The 14,926-nt window shown below is 50.3% G+C and overlaps 6 protein-coding genes across 6 annotated transcripts; 2 read left to right on the top strand and 4 right to left on the bottom strand.

The window, feature by feature from the left end:
• Window positions 1-173: 173 nt before the first annotated feature.
• FMAN_10448 (uncharacterized protein) lies at window positions 174-1,462 on the bottom strand (the record flags this gene model as incomplete). Its single annotated transcript, XM_041821124.1, has 3 exons — window positions 174-963; window positions 1,078-1,182; window positions 1,248-1,462. The coding sequence occupies 3 exons, from the start codon at window positions 1,460-1,462 to the stop codon at window positions 174-176; spliced, it is 1,110 nt and encodes a 369-aa protein (XP_041686935.1).
• A 496-nt stretch (window positions 1,463-1,958) lies between these two features.
• FMAN_10447 (uncharacterized protein) lies at window positions 1,959-3,142 on the top strand (the record flags this gene model as incomplete). The annotated part of the gene is made up of 2 exons (XM_041821122.1): window positions 1,959-2,564; window positions 2,627-3,142. The coding sequence occupies 2 exons, from the start codon at window positions 1,959-1,961 to the stop codon at window positions 3,140-3,142; spliced, it is 1,122 nt and encodes a 373-aa protein (XP_041686934.1).
• A 25-nt stretch (window positions 3,143-3,167) lies between these two features.
• Window positions 3,168-4,157, bottom strand: FMAN_10446 (uncharacterized protein; the record flags this gene model as incomplete). The annotated part of the gene is made up of 1 exon (XM_041821121.1): window positions 3,168-4,157. The coding sequence occupies one exon, from the start codon at window positions 4,155-4,157 to the stop codon at window positions 3,168-3,170; it is 990 nt and encodes a 329-aa protein (XP_041686933.1).
• Window positions 4,158-4,696: 539 nt separating this feature from the next.
• Window positions 4,697-6,147, bottom strand: FMAN_10445 (uncharacterized protein; the record flags this gene model as incomplete). Its single annotated transcript, XM_041821120.1, has 5 exons — window positions 4,697-5,094; window positions 5,153-5,329; window positions 5,383-5,895; window positions 5,950-6,072; window positions 6,126-6,147. 5 exons carry the CDS (start codon window positions 6,145-6,147, stop codon window positions 4,697-4,699), a joined length of 1,233 nt encoding a protein of 410 aa, XP_041686932.1.
• A 905-nt stretch (window positions 6,148-7,052) lies between these two features.
• FMAN_10444 (uncharacterized protein) lies at window positions 7,053-8,855 on the bottom strand (the record flags this gene model as incomplete). The annotated part of the gene is made up of 3 exons (XM_041821119.1): window positions 7,053-7,856; window positions 7,910-8,050; window positions 8,124-8,855. The coding sequence occupies 3 exons, from the start codon at window positions 8,853-8,855 to the stop codon at window positions 7,053-7,055; spliced, it is 1,677 nt and encodes a 558-aa protein (XP_041686931.1).
• Window positions 8,856-13,481: 4,626 nt separating this feature from the next.
• FMAN_10443 (uncharacterized protein) lies at window positions 13,482-14,416 on the top strand (the record flags this gene model as incomplete). The annotated part of the gene is made up of 3 exons (XM_041821118.1): window positions 13,482-13,617; window positions 13,692-14,207; window positions 14,259-14,416. The coding sequence occupies 3 exons, from the start codon at window positions 13,482-13,484 to the stop codon at window positions 14,414-14,416; spliced, it is 810 nt and encodes a 269-aa protein (XP_041686930.1).
• Window positions 14,417-14,926: the final 510 nt, after the last annotated feature.

Genomic DNA, 14,926 nt, shown 5'->3' with positions numbered 1-14,926 from the left:
GCAGCAGCGTGTGTCGGTGTCTTGATTCGTCATTTTTTTTCTTCTCTCTTTTCATTCCTGTCAACAACTGATGTTGAGTATGAGTGAGTACCTCAAGTGTCAGGGGGGTTGGAGGGGTTGACCCTCCTGGTTTTAGTCTATAATCCTACGAGCGAAATGTATGACTTTAATACTCATGGGCGTTCCTTTGGCCCGTGTCTGTTGACAAGACTGCCATCGACTGGGCTCTTAAATTTTGTGCGGAGAGGATCTTTGGCCCATGTTTCCGCGAGAGCTGGTGTTTCGTCCTTTTCTGCAGAGAAGCCTGCGCGTTCTCTCAGCTTCTCGACCTCGTCTCTTACTCTCCTGGCCACCGATATTCTTAACTCCGTGGCCTCTGGGCTATTTCGGAGTAGTTCTGGGTCACCTTTGGTAACAAGCTTGCGCCATGCTGCCCGCTGCAGACCGAAGAGCTGATCAACGTCGGTCGGCTCGCCTATCACTATCTTGACCGTCTTTCCAAAACGAGGCGCCCATCTGGGCCATCCTCTATCCTCGGCCATAATGTGCTGGGTACCATGGACGAACATGGGGATGAACTCTGGAGCCGGGTCAGATTCGAGGATCAGGCGAGATACACCCCATTTGAAGTAGCGCAATCCGCTTTCCGGACTTTGGTGACAACAAGCTTCTGGAAATACATGAACCCAGGCATTTCGATAGGCTGAGTAGGCAGACGGTGCTGTAAATTGATCGACACCGTTTGTGGAGAAGAAGAGTGGTTGGGGAACCGGAGGAGGTCTTGTCGAGGCAGGAGTTGCAGAGAGAGGAGAGTCAGAGGCTGTAGACCATGAAGCTGGTGATGGGCCCGACAGCAGCTTGATGGCTTGTGTCATGGTTGGCTGGTATAGACCACCATAGGGAGAGTACCATAATCTGTGAGTGGGCAAAACCTGACCAAGACTGAAGAATGTCGAAGTGGCTCTGTGATTTATTTGAGTTGTCAGCCAATGCTCGCTCACACACACACACACACACACACTCTCTCTCTCTCTCTCTCTCTCTCTCTCTCTCTCGTTTATTGAATTCAAGACTCACTTATTCTTGAAACATATGTCATGTGCCCCAAGACCCCATCTCATGTTGACTGCGTCAAAGAAGTACCGCATTGGTAGCATGCCCCAAATCAGAGGATCGTCAAGTCTGTATGCATTATATACTGTTAGCATGGGCCGTACGTAGTGTTGGATTGCCACGACACGACATACACTGCTACATGATTGCACACTGTGAGCAGCCCGCGCTCACGCCCTTCCCTTTTCCTACGGTCAAGAACCCCGAGAAGCCCTTGTAGGCCTGTGACCTCGAGGGTATTAAAACCGTTCATAAATACTCTTGCGAATGCGCCAACTGAGCACATGACAGTAGCTGAGGCAATGCGCCATGGCAGACTTGGCTGCGCAGGAGGTTCAGAATCTGACATGGTAACGACAGTCTTGAGAAGATATCAGATTATCATTGTAAAAGCGAGACAATATTGAAACACGAGTATTCGTTGAATGGGAAAAGACAAGTCTTGGTACCTAGACAAGTGCTTTATACGTACGTACCAAGTATTTGATCGGAGAGAAGCGGCTCGTAATAGACCCACCTCCAACTTTTTTCCTGTTTGCTTACCCTGTAGAAATGACATGGTGTGCCTACTAGGTAACCTACCTAGTAGGTACCTATTAACTGGTACCTAATAAGGCATGTCTTGGGGTTGTATTGCAGCTACCTTACGTTAGAATAAAAATTAAAGTTGAGGTCTACCTCAACTTTTATTTAAACATCCATTACTTTAGATTTGTTCTTGTCGTCTGTGGTCTTTCTCAACCCCATTGAACTCATATCTACAAGCTGCAAGACGCTGCGACATAGAATACTCCTCTACCAGTTTCTACCAACGACAACAGAGCTCCTCCGAGCCAGATATCGTCATGGTGTCAGCTCACAGTACGTCCCTCATGATAGCATCACAACGGTTGCCTTACGAATTAATCAATCAATCAGGTAAACGAAACACCTCCCGTCCAGTCTTCACCTCTCACGAACGAGCCCTCGCAAAATCACACTGGTCATCTTCGTCCGCTCGCCTTCACCGCGACTCCTTCCTCCCGTTTGGCTCGTGTGGCCTGTGTCTCAACATTGCCCGCGAACCTGTCTCATGCCGACGCGGCGATATATTCTGCCGCGAATGCGCACTATCGAACATACTCACGCAGAAGAAGGAAATCAAACGCGCCCAGAAGGCGCGCGCCGCTGCTGAGGAAGAGGCCGCTAAGCAAAAAGCGCACGAGGATGAGCTGGATCGCGAGCGCGCCATCCAAGACTTTGAGTTGACGCAGGCTGGTCTCGATCGCAAGAACAAGCCAAACGTAGCCAAGACCGAAGATGAAAGGGTGGATGCGACAATCGGCGATTCGAACTCGCAAGCTTTGGTAGTAGGAGGTACGAAGCGTAAGTTTGAACTCGACAAAGATGAACTGGATCGCATTGCGCGCGAGGACAAGGTCAAAGCCAGGAAAGCGCTGGAAGAGGAAAAGGTAAGAATCTCGACCCTTCAGTGGTGTAGTATTCTGTGTTAACTTGACTCCCTATCGTACAGGCTGCGAAACCACATCTCCCATCATTCTGGACTCCATCGCTTACACCAGACGCCCAATCCAGCAAACTCCCGCCAGTTGCGAAGAAAGACAAGACCGTACCAACATGTCCAGCATCTGCATCCGACAGTCCCCACCCTATCACCATGCAAAATCTCATCACAATCAACTTCAACGAAGAGGAAACATCAAAGGGCAAGCAGAGGACTTGCCCATCATGCTTAAAGATGCTCACAAACGCCTCCAATCCCATGATGTCCAGAGAGTGCGGTCACGTTTTGTGTCACAGTTGCGTTAAACAGTTCATGATCCCATCATCCAAAATGTCATCTTCTGAGGATGTCCAACCCCTGACCTGCTACGTCTGCGACGTACCTCTGACCTCCAAGTCACACAAGACAGATACCGGCCCTGGATCTTTGATACTTGGCTTGATAGCCCTCCAGTCCGAAGGGACAGGCTTTTCAGCTCACGGAGGAAACACCGTGGAGCGTTCGAGCGTTGCTTTCCAATGTTGAGACTCTTGAGCTGAACCACATCCCATCACTTCATCCGCAGACTTCGCTGTCGCAAATAGGGCAACAGCATCATTACCCATACACGAACAACAAACCGATGAATCACGCCCTTGGTGAGCATCGTCAATCCGTGACTGAAGAAGCTTTTGAGGAGCTCTCCCTGAAGTCCAGCGTAGAGTGCTTCCATACCCTCGTTGGTAATGATGCGAATAATGACGCCAAATATGGACTGATTGAGAAGATCAAGCATCCTCCGCAGTACATGCTTTCGCTTCGAACTTCCGCTCTGCCGTTCATATACATCAGCGTCCGCCGTGCTCAAGGAGCTGCCCGCCATTTGAAGGCGCGTCTTGCCCGTCTGGAAAGGATATGTGATGGCAGTGGCAGTAGCTTTGCTCGAGGCGGCAATCAAAAAGGCGATCCATGCCACTGGAAAGTCCTCTTCTTCGAGGGCTGGCAAGATCCGCGCTGCTAGCCGTCGATTGACAAAGAAGGTGATGCTGGGATTCAGAGTGAGCATCAGGGTAGCCGAGTAGCCAGACCAGAGACCTAGCAATCCGCTTTCCTTTCTAATCTCGGAGAGAATCTCCAGAAGCGACTGATCACTCCCCAACATCTGCTTCCGCGTGACAACATTCGAGATGGGGGTGGTGAGAGCCCTAGCGCACCCTCCAGCGACGGCGCCCACAAGAAGCTCTTCGACAATCTTGGGTTTGCGATGTCGAGGGCGTAGATAGCTGTAGAACCCAAAGAATAGAAAACTGTCCACGACCGACTTGGCCACATCCGTTCCCAGTCCACTGTACAGCGCCTTGATCCCTCCTTCGTTGGCGGGGATGCCTTTGAAAGCTGAAATGACACCATCGTAGTCGCCTGTAGAGCCTTCCGTCTTTCGTTGCGCCTTGAGTCGAGTCGTAACCAGGTCCAATGGGTACAGCGATGCTGTTGATATGGCCGTCCCTACAGAGCCAGATACGGCGTGGCCAAGGGCATTGAAAGCCTGCTGAGACGACATTGTAACAGGATCAAGATACTGGGAATGCTAATCAATGCCGCGAAACGAAGTGATGATAGCTGAAAGGCACGCGCACGTGCATGGTGTGAAAGAAGAGTCTCGAGCGAGGCAACATGGATGTTGAGCCGCATGTAAGTAAGGTAAGCAGCCCTGTCTGGTATTACAAGACCGTAAGAATGAGCGACACGCGCTATCGCATTCACGACGTCATAAGCCAACCTCGGCGCGGCCCCACCATCCTCCAGTCACCGCATGTGACCCATGTTCCGAGGCATGACGGATAGACAGGTACCTTATACTTGTACTTATTAGGTACGGAGTAGACAGGGGAGACTCATAACAGTATTGTTTTTCTCATACAAAAGCAAAGCCTTCCAGATCCCGCTGCACAATACTCCTCGTCACAAATAATAACAGTGTTTGGTATCTCCTCCAGGAAATGGTCCGTTATACAATCGACCTCGATGCGCTTCCAGGGAACGTACGTGTGTTGGTTCTGTTTTCAACCCTTTGCCTGTTCTGCAAGACAAGTTTCCATCCTATGCCCTGCTTGAAACTGATGGTTGTCTTTGAGATGTGAATGTCGCTGTCGTCCGCCCAGCATTATTGAAACCCGCAGTAATGTCTATTTCTCCAGGAGCGTCTTCTGAAGCGGGTTGTAGCCCAGGATGGCCCTCGGGAAGCTTCTGTGCTCCAAAACCGGTGACCGAAAATATATTTGTCCTCCCACCATTGGTGGCCATTTGAAGCTGTTCGTGTAATCTTGCGAGCTGGTATTGTCGTTTTATGGGAGTGAAAGTAGGTTGTGGTATCAAAGGTTGAGGACGCCATTGTGATAGAGCACCCATCACCGCCGTTGTTTCTTCGTCGGAATCGACTGGTCCGTTGTTTGCTTCGTCTTCATCTTCTATCGGCGCGTTGGCATCAAGCGCCGCCTCTGTTGGAGTCAATTGTTAGTCGTGTCCAGGTAGTGGGTGGACTAGACCAAGGCTTACTCTGCTGCTTCGCTTGATTCTTCTTCTGGTACGCGGCAAGAAGCATATCGTATGGCAAAGATCTTCCTGCGACTGCGCGCTTCGCTCCCATACTGTGGCTCTTACATGTCAATGATCTTGCACATGGCTGTCCATTGGGTAACAAGACACCACACTGCCGCTCCACGTCCACAGGTCCTAGCATCAGTTTTAGTGCAAGCCCCTCAAGTGACCTGTGAACAGTGTCTCACCTTTTGGCTTAGGGACCTTGGCTTTTGGCTCATCCTTCTTCTTCTTATTCTTGGGTCCTTTGTCTGGATCACCATCGGCCTTACGTTTCTTTCCCTTCTTATCGTCCTCGGGTTTCTTGCCCGCGGCCTTTTTGGCAGTCTTGCTTCCAGTTGCTTTCTTTTCGGCCGAGATTCCGTCGTCGTCACTGTCGTCGTCGCCCCGCTCAACCCCATTCTCTTCGTCCTCTTTCCGTTGTTCTTCTTGTCTTGCTGCCTCTTTTGCCCTCTCTCTTGCTTCGCGAGCCTCTTTCTTTCTTTGGGCCTTCTCTTTCTTTAACCGCAGGCATTGCGCAATATGCGCCTTGGCGGCTGTTTTCAAAACGCTCTTCTTACAGTGCTTGCATTGTTGCAAGTCGGGGCTATCTTCGAGGGGTCGTCCTGTCGCAAAGGTTTCGCGGGAAGTTTCGTCGAGTTCGTTTACAACAGGACCTGGTGAGGGCGCACCCACAGGCAAGGCGCCATTCTTCTTCTTGTCTTGGGAACATTAGCGGCTTCGCCAAGCTTGTATAGGATGACCTCATTACATACTGTTACTCTCAATTACACTGCCATCCATCCAGTTTCCAGGTTTGCTGTGTTTTGGCGCTGGCTTCTTCAGCTTGATCTTTCCGTTCTTGTTCTTAGATGCGACTTTGATCGTGCCGTCATCGCCTGCAAGCTGGGTGTTAGTCTAATGCAGTCGCGCATGATTAAAGTCGCGTTACCTTTTCGGGCATCCGTACCCATGATGATTCAAGTCGGCGGCTGATGTAGTTGCTGTTGTAGTGAGACAGCCTCCTTCGTATCGATGATGAACTTTGCTTTGATGAATCGCGGATAGTCTGGCTTCGAAAGGGATGGTCGTTGTGATAAGGCTGGGCTGGGCTGGCCAGGTAGGTATGGATGTTATGGTGGAGTTGAAGGTGTGGCTGCCTTCCATTAATGATACACGTGCCTGAGCCAGGGTCGGCCCACGCCTACACTATTTCTCCGGGGATAGTTCCCCCACTGACATCTGGGGGGATCCAGGCAGCTCCGATGAATGGAAAAGGCACCGATGATAACCAGGTTTTTGAATTCATCAATTTTAGAGACTACTGAAAAGATCAAGGAATGTTCAATAGTCCCAAATTGCTACTTAGCGCTAGTATGATGCCTCGACAAAGAGTTAGGGCATCTGTTTCTGAAGCCATCCAACTACCTAAATGGGCCAGTGAGTGTGCTAATGGTTTTGTATAGTATGACTATCATGTCTGAGCCATGGTCGTTCCCATTAACTCTGAAAATACTATAGACAAATAAAGAATTTATCAACCTAAGTTGTGTAATATAAAGGCCTCAGGTGCGAGCAGCAACATTGAGGCAGAGAAGCTATCATGTCTACCAAAAGCGTAAGTGGCCATGCTATGCACCGAATATTCGTTAACCGTAACCTCCCGTGAACCTAAAAGTCCACATGCAATACCCAAACCAGCCAACTCCGGGTGAAGAACGACGCTCGATGTCAGCTTTTCTACACCTAAGTACCCGAAAGAAGAAATTCGATGCCAATGCAGCCCACAAAGCCATTAAACACCGAACAAGATGCATCCACAGTCTCAGACATTCCAGGATTATGTTTATAACCATACCGATGTCTGGGCGAGTTATCATCACCGCACACTGCTTTCGACCACTTCCTTCTTTATCTTCAATGAGTCACGATATGCCTTCATGGTATCCATCATGCACTTGGCGTGAAGAATACCCATATCACTCCATATACACTCCATCACTGCCACAACCCAGTCCCAGTATGCTTCTGGGACACCAGGAGCACAGGCAGCAACTTGAAGGTGAAACAGAACAACGGGAAGTCCAGCAGAGCCAGAGCCCGCCCCTCCAGGTCTCTCGACTGGTACGGCAGCCTTTTCGGTGAGAAGCGGGTGTCGCCAATGTGTTGGGGTGCTCACGAGAGTGTCGCGGGCGAGTTTTCTAACAACCTCGTATCGATGTCCATATTCAGCCAACGAGATCAAGGGCGCGCTGGATTTGGGGTACGCCTTGATGAATTCGATGATTGTCTGGTTCAAGAGAGTTCGCGCCCATCGGTAGTGTCCATACATCCGGGCAACAAACATGTCGAAATAGACATGACACGCGCCATCGAATACTGCAGCTGCAGGTAGGTGTTCCGCTTTCTCTTCGCGAAATCGCCAAGTATGTCCAAGGTTTCGTTCCCAACTAAGGAATGACTCGTCGATATCTAATAATTGCTTCAAGGTGGACACTGTGATAGAACGACCGTCGACCAGAGCATGAGTTTTTATGTATGTTGAGGTTTGAATGAAACGCCCGATCAATGGGCCGAGATCGGTAGCAGGATGATCGGCTGGGTCGAGGAGGGTTCTTGCAAACGAAATCCATTCGAATAGGGGCTCCGGCAGAGGTGTTGCGGACATGTGAGCAGGTATAAACTGAGCAATTATGTGAGTGAATTGGGACAATGCGCTTAGAAATCATGACATACAAGAGAATAAGACATCTGTACCATGGCACGAACACCGAGGAAAGCGGCCGCTGGCATAGGTAGCCATCGTCGCAACAGAGCAAGCCCACCCATAACGTGCGCATGGACGTGCCCTAGTCCTTGATAGGCTCCCTTGACAAGCTGGAAACGAGTATTAGCAAATCAAAAGCCAAGATTGGACAGGAGAAGGGTAGATCGGGGAAATGGGGCTGACCATGCGGGTGTGTTGGTTAGCATTAGGGGTCGGGGCACAAACCTCGAACATGGCAAGCATGACGACGGAGCGCATCGTGACCTCGAAATCCGGCATGCTCGAGGTCTGTACGAGGCGACCAGTCTGGCGCAAAGCCAACCCATATCGTTGACGGGCTATCGTCATCATGCTGGGATCGTCTTTGAGATTGGAAAGGCTAGCGAGGCCAACCGCGGCCATTACATCTTGAACAGCGGGGTCCCATAGCCATTCCGTGTGTGACAAATCGCTGGGGGACCTGGGCTCATCTGGATGGCCTATCAGGTAACGGTTGACATAGAACTGAACCCCCTGCTCCTCGAGACTTGGATCGATTGGCGGCGAAAGCCTTGGTGGCCGTATAACGATACGCTGTACCGTTAAAGGATTTGAGGTCGTATGATATAAAGACGAAGCGGGAGATTGAGGAGTTGGCGATGGTGTTTGCTGGCTCACAGTTGAATCAGGAGATGTCGGCCAGCCATCTTTGGACGGTTTATAGGAGGATGCTATCGCTGCGGGACCAGGATAGTTGTGTAGAGACGTTATAGAGGAAGAACCAGAAATGGAAGAGGCTTGTGTAGAGCTGTTGGACGAGTAAGAAGAAGCCAGAGAGCTGGAGGATGTTTGTGTTGATAGGGCCTCAGAGGATTCGCCAACACCCCATTGCGCATGTGCTTTTTGTATCACCTTGCTGCTCTCGTCCCGAAACATGAGGGAGAGCTGGTCACGATAACCAGGGCATTTTTTCCCAACCCGAATACATTGTGAGCATTCCGGTTTGATTTTGTCACACTGTTGAGGAGAATTGCCAATTAGTCAAAGCCCATGAACTACTGCATGTACAGAGAATTGTAAGTCATGGATGACACCAGCGGATTAACTCACTTTGATACGTCGCACGCGACAATTCTGGCAGCCCTGAGAGGCTTTCCCACAGTAAACCATGGTCTCTGAAAGTTTTTGGATCACTACGGTGTCTTGCCGAGAATTGGACACCGTCGATAATGAGTAAGTCGGGGGCAGTGAGATCGGTAGCACGGTGACGGAGATCGTGGAGGCTGGTGGGTACCGGATTTACCCTGACTCCAATATATAAGTAGTGGCGGAGATGGGCAATTGCGCTCGTCCAAAGCCACAGGCTATGAAACAAGTAGCGAACGGCTATGGGAAACTCGGGTCAGTTTGTTGATTGAAACCCTGACAGTCGTGTGTTGCCTCAGAGCTTGAAACAATAGGGGTTGTAGACCGGAAGACAAGATCAGGTAAATAAGCATAGCCAAGTTGCAGAACGGCGGAAATACAGTGGAAAAGCGATAGGATGGTTAACAAGGTCGGATAGCTGCCTCAAGAAATAAGTCCCATCCCGAGTAACTTGGGTAACGCGACGAATCGCGTGTTGATTGACCTTGTACTGCTTGCGCTGGCTGTCTCAGCCACTAATCCAGCCCAGAGGCCCAAAGCACAACTTGCTCACTGGCAAGTCTAACGCTATCGCTGCCGCCCGTAGCGAAGAGACCTGGAATGAAATAGGGAGTGCTGTCGGATGGGCCAGTATCCAATTCCAGTAGGGAACCAGCCGGTGTTGGTGCTGGGTCACAACGGTCACGACGACGGGTAGGCAGATGTCAGACAAGCCCGTTGTGTTTCCGATATGTAGGGATGTCCCGCAGCCCAGGGAGCTGGAACTGGAATCGGGACGAGGGGAAAAGGAGGGAGAGGAGAATATGTTGACGTGAAATTGGCGGGGTATTAACTTATGGCAAAAGTAGAGAATAGATGTTTACTTTTGTCGGCACATGTGAGTGAGTTCAGCCAGCCCTCTCCCGTGATTGATTGATTGCGACGAGACCGAGTCAAGGCCAGGACCAGGGCCTAGAGGCTGGTGCTGTGCTGAACTGGTCTGTCTTGTCTGGCCTGGCTTGGATATTTTCGAGTAAGGGTTGGTAGGTAGTGCGGAGAAAGGGTTGGCAAACTGTGTACGGTATATGGTACGGTATGGTTGGTATATGTTGAGGATAGGAGTGATCTAAGACGAAATAGACATGACGTCCATATAGATAACGGCCTAATAGTATGCCCCGTCGGACTTTATGGGAAATACTGTCAAAAAAGTCGTTGGAAGATTAAAGATCAAGCAAGGATGAGAGTCTAAGTATGGTAAAGTAGAGGACGGAAACGGAAGCCATCTCTGGATGATGGGAGGTAGGTGCTCAGACGGGACAGCCCAAGTAGTGGACCCAAATGTCCTAATTAGGTAGATTGCCTCAGTACTACGTTAGTACCTAGTAAGAGCTCGGTAAGGTACCTACCTATAACTAGGTAAGGGAGGTAGGTAGGTAGGTAGGTATACTACCTAGGTAAATAGACACTACTACCAGCTACCTCTATTCTAACTACCTACAGCTACACAGCTAGCTGCGGCCACAGCGCCAACGTAATGCTTGCCGAACCGACCTAAAGCCGGGCGCTGGCACACGCATCGTATCGTATCGTACTGTACCGTATCACACAATCTATGATATTGAGATTTCAATCTGTCAGCATTTTAATTAATGTGTGGACCCGAATCAATGCTACCTCTGACGGTTGTATCGAGGGAATTATGGAGCATTACATAGTATGTACTCATCGATCATGCCTCATCTCGGCGATCGTCAGCCAGCATTGTTCAACTCCAACCCAATGGATTCGATGGCAACGTAGCTTACCGAAATCCGCACGGAGATCAGGAGCTCAGCTTCTGCTCGAGGTCATGACAAAAGCCCAAGCCCAAGCCAAAGCCAAAGCCCAGGATGATACCGACATCCTGGATACTGGGAAGGTCCTTGAAGGTCTCGACGAGGGAATGAGGGCCTCTAGACTATCACTCAAAGTGGACTGCCATGCCAGGACTGCGTGACGTGGTGCAAAGTGCCACTTTGGACGGTCTAGGCCAGCAGGGACCACCTTGCTTGCTATTGATCACAACTCACAACTCGAGAGGGGAAATTTGAAAGGATGAAGGTTTGCAAGGTGACGAGAAAGGTGGAGGTGGCACATACATTAAAGGGGGACACGGAGGCAGCCATCAATACGGGATCATTGAAGGGTAAGTTGGAACGAACGTGAGTTATAGATGGACGTTTTTAGGGGTTCCATCCAGTATGGAAAACCTTACCCGCACGAGCTGAACTGTATGAGAAGCAGGAAGGGTAACCCAGTCAGTGGAGGCGAAGCCTTTAAGCTCTAGTCGCCAATACATATTGAGGAGGCAGGGGAAATGTTGATTGCGGAATGGTCCATTTTGCCGTTACCATGGGAGTGGGTAAGTCTGCAAGATACTTACCAGGAGACCAGATGAAAATGGAACGGCAGATGTTATCTGTTGCTTACCATATCAAAACACGGCACGGCAGAGACCGCTTGGCGCGTGGCTCTTCCAGAAGGCCATCCCAGTACGGGAGTCACGGAGGTAGGGAGACGACTCGTGCAATACGATACACGCATTAATTTATCATTTCAAAACCAACCGACCACAGAGTTTAGCCTCACAGACGCAGCTGCACCTTGAACTGACATTAGCTCGTGACCGGCCGTTGTGAAGGGTACATACGTACGTGCACTCTCTGGCTTGGCATAACGGGTTTCAGCTCTTGGAGAGCGGTGTGTTCAGGAAAGCTCGAAACCTCTGAAGACCTACCAAGGGCCAATTCCCATCGAAGTAAACTCAACAGAGGCTTTTATATGTAAGGTAGGGAGGTAGTCCATCGACTTACATACATGTTGTCTTGACACTTGATCAATATCCGGACAAAAGCCGGCTCTCGGCCGAACCGGTGCTACAGGGCTGCAGATTTGTCTTGGGGCAGTAAGGCTAGTTGGCCTTTACGCCCGTCGTATCTCAAGGAGCTGCCTGATTCGTGATGATCCCAATGGATGCTAGCTACCTAATAACGGACACAACCGAGCGGGCGGGTTTTATTACCTAGGTTAGTACGGAGTACTGTTAGCAGTTACAGCGCCTGAACTCGATGGCGCGCGCAGCCAAAACTCGGTGCCAATTTCGCGACTCAGGACTGCAGCTCGTGCCAAGAACCCAATCTAGCTAATGTTGGAAGCATTGGATCCAATGTTGACCGCAAAAGACCATGCATCATGCTTTTAATTATTCCCCTCCACGATCTTTCTGGCCTGCGACTTGGGTCCCTAGATTCTTCAGGGACATCGAATGCCAAGTCGGAACCTAAGCAAGTGCCATCAAAAGCTTTACAAATGGGTTATAGAATCATATTCTCTTCTTCTTTAACCGCTGAAATGCATATGCTTTTTTAGTTGTGGCTTGCCTGCGTCCGTTTACTGGCACCTTTCAGCTTCTTGAGCTCTCCCTCCACTTACATGACCCGGGTAACTTGAGGATGACGTAGTCGACATAGGTAGGCACTTTCAAGTAAGGTATCCAACTCTATCTCGGCCTTCCCCAGATAGGTTGTCCGGTCCAACACCAAAACACTGACACAAATTCCTTAGCTTCAGCATAAGTTAAGCCACAGACAGATGCGCAACCTCTGTTTGTTCTTTGATTAGCTACTTTTATCTTCTGCTGCAGGTTTCCTCCTCTCTAGCCACACTCACCCTTGTCGCTTGTACGTATCATGTACGTCCGCATGCCTATGGAGGGGCAGCGCAACGTCATACCCTCTTCCAAGACCAACCTTTTACATCATTCACCCAACCTATCCAAGCCTGGAATATCAAGGGAACACTGGGTGCTGAAACGAGAGGCCGGGGATACGGCTCAGAGCATGCTGCAGTAGCCCAGGGCCCTGTCAGCTCCATCGATCGACCGCGGCGTCATAACTTGAGCCGCCACATATGGATGATGGACTCTTCTGCCTTGCCTTGACATGGATGCGTACTTTTGGTCATGCTCTACAGCAAACAGGTAGTTACAATGCTGCACAACTTTGACTGCTTAGACCCGGCAAGTAACGTGAATCCTTCCAAGGGTACTTTCTAAATGGCTTCTATTCATAGGAGCCATGATGCATACTGACCTAGTTAGGTGCCTGAGCTGACTGAGGTGTTGTGCTACCAGTATTTGTGTCCCTCGCTTGGTTGGGTTAAGCAAACAACGACGTCAGACCTACCATACCACCTCCCCCTCTTTGGTTTTTACCTTTCCAAAACTGATGGACCTTTTATTTAAACTGGAACTTCCCCTTGACGCTCTCGCCCTTTCTTCATAATTTCAGTTCTTTACTATACCCCATCTCGCTCCCAAGATACCCAGCCATTCACGCTTCAATTGCACGACAACCAAAGGTACTAAACTTACACAACCGTCACAACTTAGTCACAATGGAGACCATCAGCAACCTCACCGCCGCCGCCTCCAAGGCTGTTTGGGGAGACAACCAAACTGCCAACAAGGAGCCCGTCTCTGGGGTCCAGGGTGACACCAGGCAGGGCGAGCCCTACGATGCCGGCAACCTGGGTACGACCTCAACGCCTGCACTAGGTACATGAGCAAATACAGTTGAATGATATCACTAACATGGCTTGGTCTAGAAACGCCCCAGCAGGAAAAGGTGGCACAAACCTTTGGCAGCCACGGCGAGGAACGCGCAACAGGCCTTGGACATGAAGCCCCCGTCTCCAAGCCCACCGACGCGACAAACGCTGCTTCAGCCACACCTTCAGTTCCCGCTCCCAATCCTCACTCAAAGGATACATCTGCCGGCCAGAATGACACCCGTGACCCGGCGCAGGCGGACAAGGGCAACAAGGACCTCCACGACGTTGACGACACCTCTGAGGGCAGCGACGTCAAGCTCGGAGAGGGTCCTGGACCTCAGCCTATCGAGAAGCTTGCCAAGGAGCATGGAGGTGATGCAGGCAATGCCCCTGTCGAGAGAACTTCTCACAAGCCCACTGAGGTTGGCTCCGAGGGAGCCACAGAGTCATCCAAGTCTGAGAATCAACCCCATGACCCCAAGGAGGACGAGTATGTCACTGCTAGCGGTTTTGCTGCCGATGGTGGTGACTTTGATGCTTCCAAGCCTGGTGCTGGACGTGAAGCTGACCGTAGGTCCACAATCAAAATACCCAATGTTTCGTTACACTAACAACTGTCAGGCCTGATGGAGCAAAAGGGCATTCACCTTGGTGAGAGCGGAGGCTCAGATCACTCCAAGACGGAATCGCACTCCGGCGGCAAGCACCACGGATCTGATGAGAAGAAGGACAAGCCAAGCATCGGCGAGCGCATTAAGGCCAAGCTCCACAAGCACTAAAGGGGAATAAATGTCGTGATGTTTGGAACAAATATGCAAAGTTAATGATGGAAAATGATATCCCGCACGGCCGTTTCGGCGCTTTACTTCTCAGCCTATGCCCTGTTGTTTTTAGTCGTGTTTTAATACTACGTAGGTAGTCACTCTATGTAAGTAGTTGGCACCATTGTTCTGGCCATTCACTCAATGCCAGCCGAGAGGACTGTCTCGTTGAATTCGGTGCTGCCATGTCGTGATATGTGATTGGATCCTATGCGAAGCCTCGTTTCAATGCTGTCACCAACACGTTGTCTATTATCAGACCAGGCCCCCTGTCAGGTGGTGTATCGCCTAGCTGCGGCCCGGAATAGCGGGATGCTGGGCAAGCTGGGGTAAAGATACACGAGAGGGGGTGTGAGATACCGACTATTCGTTTGTTTCTGATCAGCACTCCTTGCATAAGGATAATTGAACTCAGATTTCAGGGACATTGTCAGATAGTTACGTCAACGGGATTCTCATCATTAAAGA

The sequence above is a fragment of the Fusarium mangiferae genome (assembly GCF_900044065.1).
Source record: "Fusarium mangiferae strain MRC7560 genome assembly, contig: FMAN_scaffold011, whole genome shotgun sequence".
Taxonomy (NCBI): domain Eukaryota; kingdom Fungi; phylum Ascomycota; class Sordariomycetes; order Hypocreales; family Nectriaceae; genus Fusarium; species Fusarium mangiferae.
The sequence above is the reverse complement of the archived record's forward strand: the minus strand, read 5'-3'. Positions and strand labels throughout refer to the sequence as shown.